This window comes from Beta vulgaris, chromosome 6, assembly GCF_026745355.1.
Source record: "Beta vulgaris subsp. vulgaris cultivar EL10 chromosome 6, EL10.2, whole genome shotgun sequence".
In the NCBI taxonomy this organism is placed as follows: domain Eukaryota; kingdom Viridiplantae; phylum Streptophyta; class Magnoliopsida; order Caryophyllales; family Amaranthaceae; genus Beta; species Beta vulgaris.
The window spans coordinates 43,381,830-43,396,907 of NC_079207.1; the positions used below are offsets into that span (position 1 = coordinate 43,381,830).

General features: G+C 34.7%; 1 protein-coding gene, 1 non-coding gene and 1 pseudogene across 2 annotated transcripts; 1 reads left to right on the top strand and 2 right to left on the bottom strand.

Moving 5' to 3' along the window:
• Positions 1–564: 564 nt before the first annotated feature.
• Positions 565–9,328, bottom strand: LOC125498924 (uncharacterized; annotated as a pseudogene).
• On the bottom strand, positions 4,677–5,057 carry LOC130591834 (uncharacterized). The gene has a single exon (XM_057395769.1). It carries the CDS (start codon positions 5,055–5,057, stop codon positions 4,677–4,679), a length of 381 nt encoding a protein of 126 aa, XP_057251752.1.
• Positions 8,880–8,986, top strand: LOC125499155 (small nucleolar RNA R71). The gene has a single exon (XR_007275873.1). It is a non-coding gene; the product is annotated as a small nucleolar RNA R71 (small nucleolar RNA).
• Positions 9,329–15,078: the final 5,750 nt, after the last annotated feature.

The following is a 15,078-nucleotide window of genomic DNA, read 5'->3' on the forward strand; positions in this document are numbered from 1 at the left end:
GAAGACTATAACGATCTAATAATTCGAAATAAACGATAGCTAAACCCCTTGTTCATGAACTTTCGTTACTTTTCTATTCTAATGAGTTTAGCGTATTTTAGGAGTCAGAGTTGGTAAGCAAACTAAACTTAGTTAGTGTGATTAGTCCACTACCTTGACCAAACCAATTAAGTCATAAGTCCAACCACGTCTTATGTCCAAAATCTTAGGTCCAATCCAGTCTTATGTCCAAAATTCTTATGTCCAAAAGTCAGGTTCGTGTAATAAGATGGTAACTCCAACCAATAACAGTAATATAGTTTTTCTACTTCCCATCTTACTTAATTACAACCCTAAACCAGATTCTCAACTAAAATCAGAATAATAAAATAATCAACTTATTGTTTAAACTTTCTTTTCATAAACTTTATTGAAGCTAAAATAATTAGGAACAAATAATAAGGTGTTTGCAAAATCTAATTTTCTTTAACTTATTTTATACTTGTTCATAACAACGGAAATCTAAACTGGTATTTGTATGTATTATATAATCAGAGTTAAGAATAACCATCTTACGAACTAGCATTAATAAACCAAGATCTGATTGCTTTTAATTTATAAAATACTTTGCTTACAACAACAACTTAACTTCAACATTTATACAAGTGTTAAAGTAACATCAGAATTGTGAAATAAAATCTTCGTAAGAACTAAGAAAACAACTCTAAATCTGAAATATGGAGTTTATCGGACTCCTTGCCGGCGATGATTGCACGAACTACGGTCTATTGTCAGATGCTTCAGAGAAGATGTACTCCAAATCAAAATCTGGCAGCTTTTGTATTTGCTCCAACCTTTTCTGTTTCCTTAGTGCACGAGCCGTTCTTTCAATCTCTGGATCAAATGAAACCAAAGAACGATTAGTACGTGGCATACACTAATAATAAAGTACTAATAATTCATAAACCAAGACTAGTGGCAGAATGCAAATAAAAGCTAAGAGCATAAAGTTGTTAAAAATAAAAGTTAGAATGGATAAAACAATAGAGATTAATCACCAAAATCAATGTTGAATAACTTCTAAATGTAAAGACACACAATGCAGCTCTCTAAACTAATGCAAAATATGAGAAGAAAAATGTATAAACTAATGGCTAACACTAAATTATGAAATCAACTAAAATTAATAATAAAAACAATGGCACTCTAATTTAACCAACACAAGACTAGCTAAAAAAAAAAAAACAAGTAGACGTAAAAATAAACAAGTAGTACTAAGAAATATTTTGTCTAAATTAATATCAAAATCCCTTTAGTATGATATTGAACTATTGCCTCCCCGGCAACGGCGCCAAAAACTTGGTCGGTCCTAAATGTACCTTAAAATACCGCAAGTGTACATGTCAATTAAAATAAATATAGTGTAAGCAAGATATCGTTTCCCACAAGGAGGTATAATCAACTACCAAATTAAGAGACACTAATATTATCTAGACGATCCAGAAATAGTGATTGGTGGTGATAAACTAGACTAATAAAATAGACAATAGGGATAAATCAAGTATAAGAAATGGTTCTAGGACTTAGATTTCGCCAATTACTTTCTACAATGAAATTAAACTAATTGCTGGGTTAAAGACTATTGTATTGCAATGGTCGAATTCCTAATGTATATTAACCCCTCTTCCAAGGCGGAAAACGTATATTTGAATACTAAACTTATGCCTACTTCCGTGGTCATAAAATTTAGAACAAACTCATTAAGAATAAGAATTCATATAAAAGACCACCCTAAGAGTATAACTATTCCTAAAATTATACTTCTTAGCGTTTAATAATCTCACGAACTAATATTGGAAGTTCACTCCCGCTACTAATCCAATACCTTAAACATATAATCAACTGGCCAAATCAATTATACGAAATCAAACCAAAATTATCAAATTACAATTGAAATAGATAAACCCAAACAATAATTCAATTCATTAACAGAAAATTAAAAGACTACATCTAGTCCTAGAACAAAGGAATTTAGCTAGACATAACAACTAAATCAAACAAACCAATTGAAACTAAAAATCTGAAATTAAACATAATAACTGATGAAATTAAATAACATAAACTAACTAAGAGAGGAGAAAGATAAACTCCATATTCATATGATGAATTTGCATCAATCGCTTCGCCTCCGTCACCTCGGTTCTGCGTGCTGCGTTCTTCGTCTTCTGTTGTGCTGCTGTCTTTTGTCCTTAGTCTTAGGTTTCACTTTTATTCCTCCTTCCTTCGTGCGTGGCTTTTTTTTTATTTCAATAATGGGTTTTGGCCCATTTTCTTTTTCTCCTTTTACTTTCATTCTTTTGTTTCTCTTTTTCTTCTTCTCATTTTCCTACAAATAATTTAATAAAGTAATAAACACTTAAGCTCCAAAATAAATTATTTGCATAATAAACAAATACTACTATTATAAATATTAGATAAATCAAATTAGCATGTATAAGTAGTATTAAAATCAAGCAAGTAATTTCTTAAGCGTATTTTTCATATTTTAAATCAACTTTGTAACTCAAGTAACTTAACTGTTAAAATATTAAAATACGAGAAGAAAACATATTATAAGTCTCAAAACTTATACTAAAATGCAATATAACAGGCAGAAATCATATATAAAATAGAGACTTATCAACTCCCCCACACTTAAGGTTTGCTAGTCCTCGAGCAAACTAGGACTATAATACTAGCTTCTATTTGTCATTATAAATTTTAACTTCTCATCTGACTGACTTTTCAGGCAAATCCTATTATAAGTAGCCATAACTCAACTGAAAGTTTTCACAAAGACAAAAAAATATGATTTCAAAATAATTTTAGTTCAATATTATTTAGACGTCACAAGCAATGAGCCAAAGACCAACCAATTCTTAAAAAGCATAGTACTTCATGTATTAGTGTTTCCATTCAGTCTTACCACAACCATATTCAAGAATTGAGTAATTGAGCAATTAACTTGGTGAACCCTCACTTTAGTTGTGCAAATAAAAATAAAATATTATGATCACTCATGTGTTTAGGGTATAACAATTATCACTCATAACCTACAAGGTCGACTCGAAATGAAATATATTATCTTTAAATTTGCATATCGTTCAATTCTCCACCACTAAGAAGACATAGAGCATACAAAAATCAAAAGGACTTTAGCAAGGTTGTAATGTAAGGCTCGGGTAAAGGGTAGGAAGTATTTGGGATTTGGTGCTCAAAAGCTTTAAGACTAGTGGAGTATACATTCTATAATAAGGCCAAAAGTAATGGCCACAATCAAAACTCCAACTACTCAAATGTTAACAATAGGTGTATCCAATAATAAACTTTCCCGCCGAACTCATTTTCACTCTAAATATCAACCTTTTCTTTCTTTTCTCTCTCTTTATTTTCTTTTCATATTCTGTCATCAATTTTGTTTTCAACTCTGTTTCTCTTCTTCTTCTTTTTTTCTTTTTTTTTTTTTTTTTTTTTTGACAAAACAAAATTGAAAAATAATGATATTACGTACATATATATAAACGACAAATAATTTCATTTAAACTACGTCCATATATTCCACTAGCTCAAAGCTTAGGTAAAAGTTGTGTTTAGGGAATAAGCTTGTAATGCGGTTTATACAAAAGAAGTAGGCTTAAGGCTCACTTAGGCTTTAGAAAGGGATATAATAACGTAGGTGGCTTAGGCTTAATGTGGTTCAACAAAAAAAATGCCTTCATCATTTTTATGTATGTTCAAGTTTCAATGTGGTCTCGAAGAAACCAAGGCAAATTCAAGAGTCAATACTTCACCAGGAACTAGCATACACTCATGAGAAAAAAGGAGACTAAGATAAATGTTTTAGTCTATTAAAAGGTTCAAAAAAAGTCTCACATTGGTTATAACTGTCCACCAAGTAAATCATAATCAAATCTTAAATAACCAGTCTTACCACTTGCCAAACACTTACACAATGATACTATGCAATTCTCCATATCAGTTCAAAAAAAAAAACCTTTAACTTGCGACAAAATGGAAAACGTAAGAAAGTTCATTTTCAAAAACTCATTTTTTTTCATTTCAGTCGAGTTTTACCAATAGAATTGCCTTGAAGTCAATGTTAGACAACAATTGTAGTATGTGAATATTCATATGATAGTCTATGCAAATTTTGACAGAACCTCCCCTATAAAACGAACATTTCCAAAACAGCAAATCAGAAAGTTGTTTCCTAAACATGTACTTCAGCTATCCCAGCGCTATGTATCACATCATACTCAAGCCTCTCCCCCACACTTATTCCAAACATTGTCCTCAATGTTTAAATATACTCAAACTATATGAGAAAGGGGAAATTGTAGCAATAACCTAAGAAATATAAAAACTTAGAGAGAAACAACCTGGAGGAGTAGCCCGTGGCAGCAACACATAGGTGAAGGAAGTGGCAGGACATAGCAATAGCAGGTTACAGTAGCACGTAGCAGAGCAGGTAACATGCATAAGAGACTCATCTTAATTATCGCACAGCCTCATTACAGTCTCTAGTATCTGCAAAAGAAAAACAAAAGGAACAAGCATAAATAGAACTAAATGAGAAAATTTAAATAAACAATTAAAAGTGCTTGGGTTGCCTCCCAAGTAGCGCTTGTTTAGAGTCTATAGCTTGACTTCCATAGTATTCATGCTTCAGAAGGATCTTCCAAGGAGTATGTCACTGCATTGGGCACCATCTCGCTAGCCAAGTAAGGCTTCAGTCGTGCACCATTAACCTTAAAAGTGTCAGAATTACCTTGTAGTTCAACAGAGCCATATGGATAAACTTTAACAATTGTGAAAGGACCAGACCATCTAGAGCGTAACTTTCCTGGAAAAAGTTTTAGACGTGAGTTAAAGAGCAAAACTTGTTGTCCAACCTCAAATTCCTTATGATTTATATGCTTATCATGCCAAAGTTTTGTCTTCTCCTTATAAATCTTAGAATTCTCATAAGCCTTTAACCTAAACTCTTCTAACTCACTTAATTGCAACAATCTATTAGCTCCAGCAGCCTTAAGATCCATATTTAACTCTCTAATTGCCCAATATGCCTTATGCTCTATTTCTACAGGTAAATGACATGATTTTCCATATACTAGGCTATAGGGAGAATGCCTAATGGTGTCTTAAAGGCTGTCCTATATGCCCACAATGAGTCATCGATTTTATTAGCCCAATCTTTCCTAGAACTATTGACGGTTTTCTCCAAAATAAGCTTAACTCTCTATTAGCAAGCTCAACTTGACCATTAGTTTGGGGGTGATATGGTAATGCTACTTTATGCTTAACCCCATATTTCTTAAAAGACTGTCAAGTGGCTTATTACAAAAATGAGAGCCTCCATCACTTAATAATGCCCTAGGAACTCCAAACCTAGAAAGATGTTTTTCTTAATAAATTTCATGACAACCTTAGAATCGTCCGTTTGAGTAGGTATAGCTTCAACCCATTTAGATACATAGTCTACTGCCACTAGTATGTACCTATTGTTAAAGGACGGAGGAAAGGGCCCCATAAAGTCTATTCCCCAAAGGTCAAACAGTTCAACTTCAAGAATAATATTCAAAGGCATCTCATTTCTTCTAGAAATATTTCCTACTCTTTGGCATCGATCACATTTACTAACAAACTCTCTAGAATCCTTATACATAGTAGGCCAATAAAATCCACATTGCCAAACTTTAGAAACTGTTTTATTTGTACTAAAATGACCTCCACATTCTAATGAATGACAATGCTGCAATATATTTGAAACATATTCTTCAGGCACACATCTTCTAATAATTCCATCAGCACAAAATTTTATAGCAAAGGCTCTTCCCAAAAATAATGCTTAGAATCCCAAAAGAATTTCTTTTTCTGATGATAAGTTAACTTAGGGGGTATAATACCACTTACTAGAAAATTCACCAAATCAGCATACCAAGGGATATTAACTACTGCTAGCAATCGCTCATCGGGAAACATATCATTAATAGGTATATCAGAAGCAACATCAAATTTCAAGCGAGACAAATGGTCAGCCACTGGATTCTCAATACCTCTCCTATCCTTAATCTCCAAATCAAATTCTTGCAATAAAAGAATCCATCGAATAAGTCTAGGTTTAGCATCCTTTTTATTTAACAAGTACTTTAAAGCAGAGTGATCCGTGTAAACTACTACTTTTGAACCAATCAAATACGACCTAAACTTGTCCATCGCAAAAACACAGCAAGTAATTCCTTTTCAGTAGTTGCATAATTTAATTGAGCCTCATTGAGCATTTTACTAGCATAATAAATACATGCAACTTGTTGTCTTTTCTTTGGCCTAAAACAGCACCAAGAGCATAATCACTCGCATCACACATCAATTCAAAAGGTAAAGACCAATCAGGAGGTACAACTATAGGTGATGAAACTAACTCATGCTTTAACTTGTTAAATGCATTTAAACAGTTAGTATTAAAGTCAAAGGGAATATCTTTATTTAATAAATCACATAAGGGTTTGGAAATTTTAGAAAAGTCTTTGATGAGACGTCTATAGAACCCCGCATGTCCTAAAAAACTCCTAATTCCCTTGACATTAATAGGTGGAGGTAGTTTTTCAATTACTTCAATTTTAGCGCGATCAACTTCAATACCATTCACAGAAATTTTATGCCCAAGTACTATACCTTCTTGTACCATAAAATGACATTTTTCCCAATTTAAAACTAAGTTAGTATCTTCGCAACGTTGTAAGACAAGAGATAGATTAGCTAAACAATTATCAAAGGAGGATCCAAAAACAGAAAAATCATCCATAAAGACCTCCATAATCTTTTCAATATAATCGGAAAATATAGACATCATACAACGTTGGAAAGTAGCAGGGGCATTACATAAACCAAAAGGCATTTTACGAAATGCATAAGTACCGTAAGGGCATGTAAATGTGGTTTTCTCCTGATCTTCAGGAGCAACCGGAATTTGATTGAAACCAGAGTACCCATCAAGGAAGCAATAAAACTCATGTCCAGCAACTCTCTCTAACATTTGGTCTAAAAAAGGTAAGGGAAAATGGTCCTTACGAGTTGCACTATTAAGTTTCCTATAGTCAATACAAACTCTCCAACCAGTGACTGTTCTAGTAGGAATTAGTTCATTGTTATCATTAGGTACTACTGTGATTCCACCCTTTTTAGGTACGACTTGCACTGGGCTAACCCACGGACTGTCAGATATAGGATATATTATTCCAGCATCTAACCATTTCAAAACTTCTTTTTTAACTACTTCTTGCATATTAGGATTTAGCCTTCTTTGATTTTGAATAGAAGGTTTAAACTCATCTTCCATAAGAATTTTATGCATGCAAACAGAAGGGCTAATCCCTTTTAAATCAGAAATAGTCCAGCCTATGGCCCTTTTTCTTTCTCTTAGAACACGCAGAAGCTTATCAAGTTGATCATCACTTAAGGATGAACTAACAATCACTGGCAGAGTATCATTTTCACTTAAATATGCATATTTTAGATGGGCAGGGAGTGGTTTTAAGTCTAAAACAGGGGCTTGTACTACAGATGGGGGAGGAAGAGGCTTACCTTTACCGAGCTCCTCAAAGTTATTACCTTTTTTCCGCCATGGAGGACATGCCTCCAATGCCAGAGCTATTTCATTTACTTCTGGGCTTTCAAAGTCTGCACTTTCTAAGAATGCTCGGAGAGGATCATCATAGAGCACTTTATTAGTCGTCTGCCTTTCTATCTCATCAAGCACATCAACTTGAAAAACATGATCAGTAAAAGAAGGAAATTTCACAGATTTAAACACATTAAATTTGACCTCTTCATCACCAATTTTAAAGGTTAAAGTTCCATTTTTAACGTCAATAACAGCACCTGCAGTAGCTAAAAAGGGTCTATATTCTTTTTAAGCCTTTGAGGGAAGGGGATAGGAGGCACATAAGGTTTGGCAGGGGGTGGAGAAGGTGATTTTTCATGTTCAGTTTCAACGTGTTCCTCACCCTCCTTTTCATTTTCCTTAACTCCCTTACTTTTGTCAATTGACTCTTCTACTTGTGTTAGTTGCTTACCACTTCTTAAGGTCACGGCTTTGCAATGTTCTTTAGGATTTACATCTGTTTTACTAGGCAAAGATCCTTGACTCCTTGAATTAATGCCATTAGCTAATTGTCCAAGTTGAAGTTCTACATTTCTATTAGAAATAGCAATCTGATCTACTTTACTTTCTAACTTTTCAATTCTTTCTGAAGTAGCATTAGCTAATTTTTCAATAGCTAGTTCCCATGATGGTCTATTTTCTTGTTGAGGTTGTTTTTTGGTGGAAGCCAGGTGGATGTTGTGAATTAACATTAACATTTTGTTGTCCTTGATTCCTCCAAGAGAAATTAGGATGGTTTCTCCAGCCTGGATTATAAGTATTAGAATGGTTTCTCCAGCCTGGATTATAAGTATTAGAATATGGATCATTTTGTGGGTGTCTATTAAAATTAGAAACATATTGAGCTTGTTCCACATTAACACATTCAGCAGTTAAATGAGCACCTCCACATAAATTACATGGCATAGTAGAAGAAGACACAGAATTAACATTATTCATTTTAGTGAACAAATTTACTAAGTTGTCCACTTTTGCATTTAACATATTTATTCCTTCTACTTCATACTTACCACCAGTTCTCCTTGGTTTATTTCGATCATTAGACCAGTGATAATTATTTGAAGCCATTTCTTCTAATAATTTATTAGCTACCTCAGTAGTTTTACCCATTATAGCACCTCCTGCAGCAGCATCTATAGTGATCCTAACAGATTCATTCAGACCATTATAAAAAGTTTGCACAAGCAACCAATCTGGGACACCATGGTGAGGACATTGACGTTGTAAATGTTTAAACCTTTCCCAAGCCTCGTATAAAGACTCCCCATCATTCTGTATGAAACTAGTTATATCATTTCTTAGTTTAGCAGTCTTACCAGGGGGAAAGTACTTTCTAAGAAAAGCTCCAGATAAATCTTCCCAAGTAGTAAAAGAATTAGCAGGATTAGATTTTAACCATATTTTTGCTTTATCTTTTAGTGAAAAGGGGAAAAGTCCTAATCTAATGGCATCATTGGTTACTCCATTCAGCTTAAGAGTATCACATTTTTCTAGAAAATTACCTATATGGTCATTAGGATCTTCATTATCTAGTCCACTAAATTGTTCTTGTTGAATTATACGAATTAAGGCAGGACTAATTTCAAAATTATTTGCAGTAACAGTTGGTCTTACAATACTTGAAGGGGCTCCACTAGCATTCGGCATTGCGTAGTCACGTAGTGGCTTTTCGTTGTTGTTATCCCCATCTCTAATGGTTATTGTCAGATGCTTCAGAGAAGATGTACTCCAAATCAAAATCTGGCAGCTTTTGTATTTGCTCCAACCTTTTCTGTTTCCTTAGTGCACGAGCCGTTCTTTCAATCTCTGGATCAAATGAAACCAAAGAACGATTAGTACGTGGCATACACTAATAATAAAGTACTAATAATTCATAAACCAAGACTATTGGCAGAATGCAAATAAAAGCTAAGAGCATAAAGTTGTTAAAAATAAAAGTTAGAATGGATAAAACAATAGAGATTAATCACCAAAATCAATGTTGAATAACTTCTAAATGTAAAGACACAGATGCAGCTCTCTAAACTAATGCAAAATATGAGCAGAAAAATGTATAAACTAATGGCTAACACTAAATTATGAAATCAACTAAAATAAAATAAAAACATGGTACTCTACTTTAAGCAACACAAGACTAGCTAAAAAACAAGTAGGCGTAAAAAAAAAACAAGTAGTACTAAGAAATACTTTGTCTAAATTAATATCAAAATCCCTTTAGTATGATATTGAACTATTGCCTCCCCGGCAACGGCGCCAAAAACTTGGTCGGTCCTAAATGTACCTTAAAATACCGCAAGTGTACGGGTCAATTAATTAAAATAAATATAGTGTAAGCAGATATCGTTTCCCACAAGGATATAATCAACTACCAAATTAAAAGACACTAATATTATCTAGACGATCCAGAAATAGTGATTGGTGGTGATAAACTAGACTAATAAAATAGACAATAGGGATAAATCAAGTATAAGAAATGGTTCTAGGACTTAGATTTCGCCAATTACTTTCTACAATGAAATTAAACTAATTGCTGGGTTAAAGACTATTGTATTGCAATGATCGAATTTCCTAATGTATATTAACCCCTCTTCCAAGGCGGAAAACGTATATTTGAATACTAAACTTATGCCTACTTCCGTGGTCATAAAATTTAGAACAAACTCATTAAGAATAAGAATTCATATAAAAGACCACCCTAAGAGTATAACTATTCCTAAAATTATACTTCTTAGCGTTTAATAATCTCACGAACTAATATTGGAAGTTCACTCCCGCTACTAATCCAATACCTTAAACATATAATCAACTGGCCAAATCAATTATACGAAATCAAACCAAAATTATCAAATTACAATTGAAATAGATAAACCCAAACAATAATTCAATTCATTAACAGAAAATTAAAAGACTACATCTAGCCTAGAACAAAGGAATTTAGCTAGACATAACAACTAAATCAAACAAACCAATTGAAACTAAAAATCTGAAATTAAACATAATAACTATGAAATTAAATAACATAAACTAACTAAGAGAGGAGAAAGATAAACTCCATATTCATATGATGAATTTGCATCAATCGCTTCGCCTCCGTCACCTCGGTTCTGCGTGCTGCGTTCTTAGTCTTCTGTTGTGCTGCTGTCTTTCGTCCTTAGTCTTAGGTTTCACTTTTATTCCTCCTTCCTTCGTGCGTGGCTTTTTTTTATTTCAATAATGGGTTTTGGCCCATTTTCTTTTTCTCCTTTTACTTTCATTCTTTTGTTTTCTTTTTCTTCTTCTTCATTTTCCTACAAATAATTTAATAAAGTAATAAACACAAGCTCCAAAATAAATTATTTGCATAATAAACAAATACTACTATTATAAATATTAGATAAATCAAATTAGCATGTATAAATAGTATTAAAATCAAGCAAGTAATTTCTTAAGCGTATTTTTCATATCTTAAATCAACTTTGTAACTCAAGTAACTTAACTGTTAAAATATTAAAATACGAGAAGAAAACATATTATAAGTCTCAAAACTTATACTAAAATGCAATATAACATGCAGAAATCATATATAAAATAGAGACTTATCAGTATGTTGGTGTGTTTCGTCTAAACAACTCAATTGGTAACCAGGATATGAAGAACTTAGGCGTATTTCTTCTCAAAGTTCAACTAGGGTTTTTGGATATGGAGAACTTAGGCGTATTTTGACTCAAAGTTCAATTGGGGTCTTTGTGGAATCTCTCCTGAAACTTTAACTCACAAGAATTAACTCAAATATTCACTCCCTTTTATTGATGGCCGAAACTTATATTTATAGTACAAGTTTCCTAAGCATACTAAAAAACTAATAAAACTTAAAAATAACAACTAACAACCTTATATATCTTTATCTTAAGGATAAAGATAAATCAAAATATATCTATACTACACGCCTATTATAAGATAATTACTAAGACTCAATGATAAGGAATTAGACTCCTAAGTATAATAGGATTCCTATATCACTTAAACACTTAAAATAAAATTGAAACTGTAAATTAAAATCCTAATTTACATAGAATTCTAACAAAACTAGAAATCTACATAAATACTACTTCTATTTCATATCATACTCCCCCTATAGAAAAACCTTGTCCCCAATTTTTAGTCTTCGAAGAATGGTACTAAGTCACATGAAGGAAATGTTGCACATATGCCATCTCCTAGCAACACTTTGAATGTTGCATAGCCTATCTTTTGAACAATTTGAAATGGACCTTCATCCATAGGCTTTCGATTCTTGTGGTTCACATGAAGTTTTTGAGCAGCAAGTGACAACCATACTTTGTCACCTAAACCTAACTTAGTGCTTTGTCGAAGTTGCAGGATTCGTTGTCTACCTTCCTTCTTGTTATGACACGAACTTATGCACACATGAGCTCCTTCTTGCTTCTCCTTCTCCCTACATGGCGTGGCAGTATCTAAGGACTTGGGACGCCTAGATTTAGGAGGCAAAGATTGCAAGATCATTCGTTTATCACCCATCAAAACCGAATATGCATTAGTTTTGCCATTATGCATCACATGTCTATCACTTTGCCATGGTCGTCCTAGCAATAATGAACAAGCAGTCATGGGCAAGGCATCACACCATAGTTGATCCATATACTCACCTACACGGAAACCAACTAATGCTTGTTTACGTACCCAAATGCCATCGTCATTCAACCAGCTTAGTTTATAGGGTTGTGGGTGCTTGCGTGTTTGGAGATTCAATGATTCAGCCAAAGACAAATCACATACGTTAGTACACGAACCACTATCTATGATAAATGGCCAAACTTTACCCTTGATGATACAATTCGAGTGGAATAAGTTTGTGCGTTGTTCATCCATAGGTTCATCATAGTTGGAAGATAACAAAGAGCATCGAATTAGCAAATTAGGTTGCTCTTGCTCCAGTGCACAAATAGGTTGGTTCGACCAAAATTCCTCATCATTTATAGGAGGTGTAGTGGCAATAGGGGCATGCAATTCTTCGGCCAAATAGTTCACCAATTCCTCACGTGTGGTGAGAGTAGTGTTGGGGCAATTTTTAGCAATATGATCGAGGCCTTGGCAACGAAAACATTGAGTTTTCTTACCTCTGAGCGTGGCACTATCAGCAGGAGGCGTAGATGTGGTAGATGGTTCGGTTGACTTGGGCTTAGCACTCCGCAAGTCAGTCGAAGGGGCTGGGGAAGTGCACGAGGGGTCGGCCGAAGCAGTGGGTGTCACCCACGGAGTATGCTTAAAGGGAGGTTCGTTTTTGTGACGTTTTACCTTGAAAGCCAGGATGCAAACATCATCAAATGTGACATACTGCTGTAACTCAACTATATTGGCGATGGATGTATTCAGACCAACAAGAAAGCGAGCGTTTTTTTGTTCGTCCTCTTCTTGAATGTCACAAGCCATATGTAGTCTTTCAAACTCCCTAATGTATTATTCAACACTCAAAGTTGTTTGTCGCAGGGAGTTGAGGCGCACAAAAAGTTCTTGTCTATAGGTTCAAGGCACAAATCGTTTGTGCATCTTATCTTTAAGAGAGGACCAGCAGTCAATGGGTGGTTTGTCCTCTCGTGCACGTCTTGTGCGCATGGAATCGTACCATAGGGACGCGTATTTCATGAGCTTGAGGATAGCATAGGAAAAACGAGAGCCATCACTCAAGTTCTTGTGATCAAAGAAGCGATCCAACCTGCTTTCCCACTCCAAATATGATTCAGGGTTGAGGTCGCCATCAAAGGAAGGCAAGTCATCCAACCATAAGTCATCTTCACGTCGAGGTTGATGTGGAGGTGGGCGTTAAAAATTGGCGTCACGCTCAAAGGATGTGACTTTCGAGGACATAGCAACCATCTGAGCAATAAGAAGTTGAACTTGTTCGTTGGTAGGCTGAATGGCGTCGTGCAAGGATGCGTGGTCGTCAGGCATGGTGGGCGGAAGTTAGGGAGCAGGGCAGGCGAGGCTGGGCGAGCAAGGCTAGCGAGGGTGAGGCATGTTCGCACGAAGTCGGCTGGGCGGGGCGTGTGCGAGCGAGGATTGCGTCGCGCACGAAGTCGGCTGGGCGGGGAGTGTGCGAGCGAGGATTGCGTCGCGCACGAAGTCGGCTGGGCGGGGTGTGTGCGAGCGAGGAGTCGAGGCGGACGAGTGTGGGCGAGCAGGGTGTGCGAGGCAGCCACACCACTTGATGTGGTTCCTGATGCAAGATTCACTTAGTTTAGGCTCTTTGATGTAGTTTAATGGCTTTTCTTTATGAAAGATTGAATCTTTATGTAATCTTGAACGAATCTTAATTAAAAGAAAGGTTCTTTATAATTTCTTTAATGAAAAGTCGAGTATGTTGGCGTGTTTCGTCTCAACAACTCAATTGGTAACCAGGATATGAAGAACTTAGGCGTATTTCGTCTCAAAGTTCAACTAGGGTTTTTGGATATGGAGAACTTAGGTGTATTTCGACTCAAAGTTCAACTGGGGTTTTTGTGGATTCTCTCCTGAAACTTTAACTCACAAGAATTAACTCAAAGATTCACTCCCTTTTATTAATGGCCGAAACTTATATTTATAGTACAAGTTTCCTAAGCATATTAAAAAACTAATAAAGCTTAAAGATAACAACTAACAAACTTATCTATCTTTATCTTAAGGATAAAGATAAATTAAAACATATTTATACTACACGCCTATTATAAGATAATTACAAAGACTAAATGATAAGGAATTAGACTCCTAAGTATAATAGGAGTCCTTTATCACTTAAACACTTAAAATAAAACTGAAACTATAAATTAAAATCCTAATTTACATAGAATTCTAACAGAAGTAGAACTCTACATAGATACTACTTCTATGTCATATCACCTCTACCTATTCTAGATTGTCCTTGGGATGATATTGAAGGATTTATGTCGAATTAAATGCAATTACTAATTATATTATGAATCGTATTATGGAGATAATAAATTCGTTCTATTGAGTCATCTATACGTCTTGCTAGAGAATGCTATAGAACTTTGGGTTAGGAAATTATAAACCCGAAGCCCATTATAATGGATCCTATTAGGTCACACATTATACTTGGATCAGCAAAAGAAACCTAGAGCCCATAAGGGCCATAGGGGTGGCCGGCCAAGAGGAGTAGAGAAGGGAACTATTTCTAAACTAAATATATTTATATATTGGGTTAGGCAATAGAATAAAAATACTTGATATCTCCTATAATTTTTTTTCTCTCATATTCTTTCTTAAAAGTCACAAAAACTCCATTAAAGTAGAAGAAGAATTTCTTCCTTCAAACTAGCATTGGTGGAGTGTTGAACTGGGTTCGTGGACCAAGTAGAGGAATCAGAATTGGGGTTCTTTATCCAGGTTATATCAAGCTT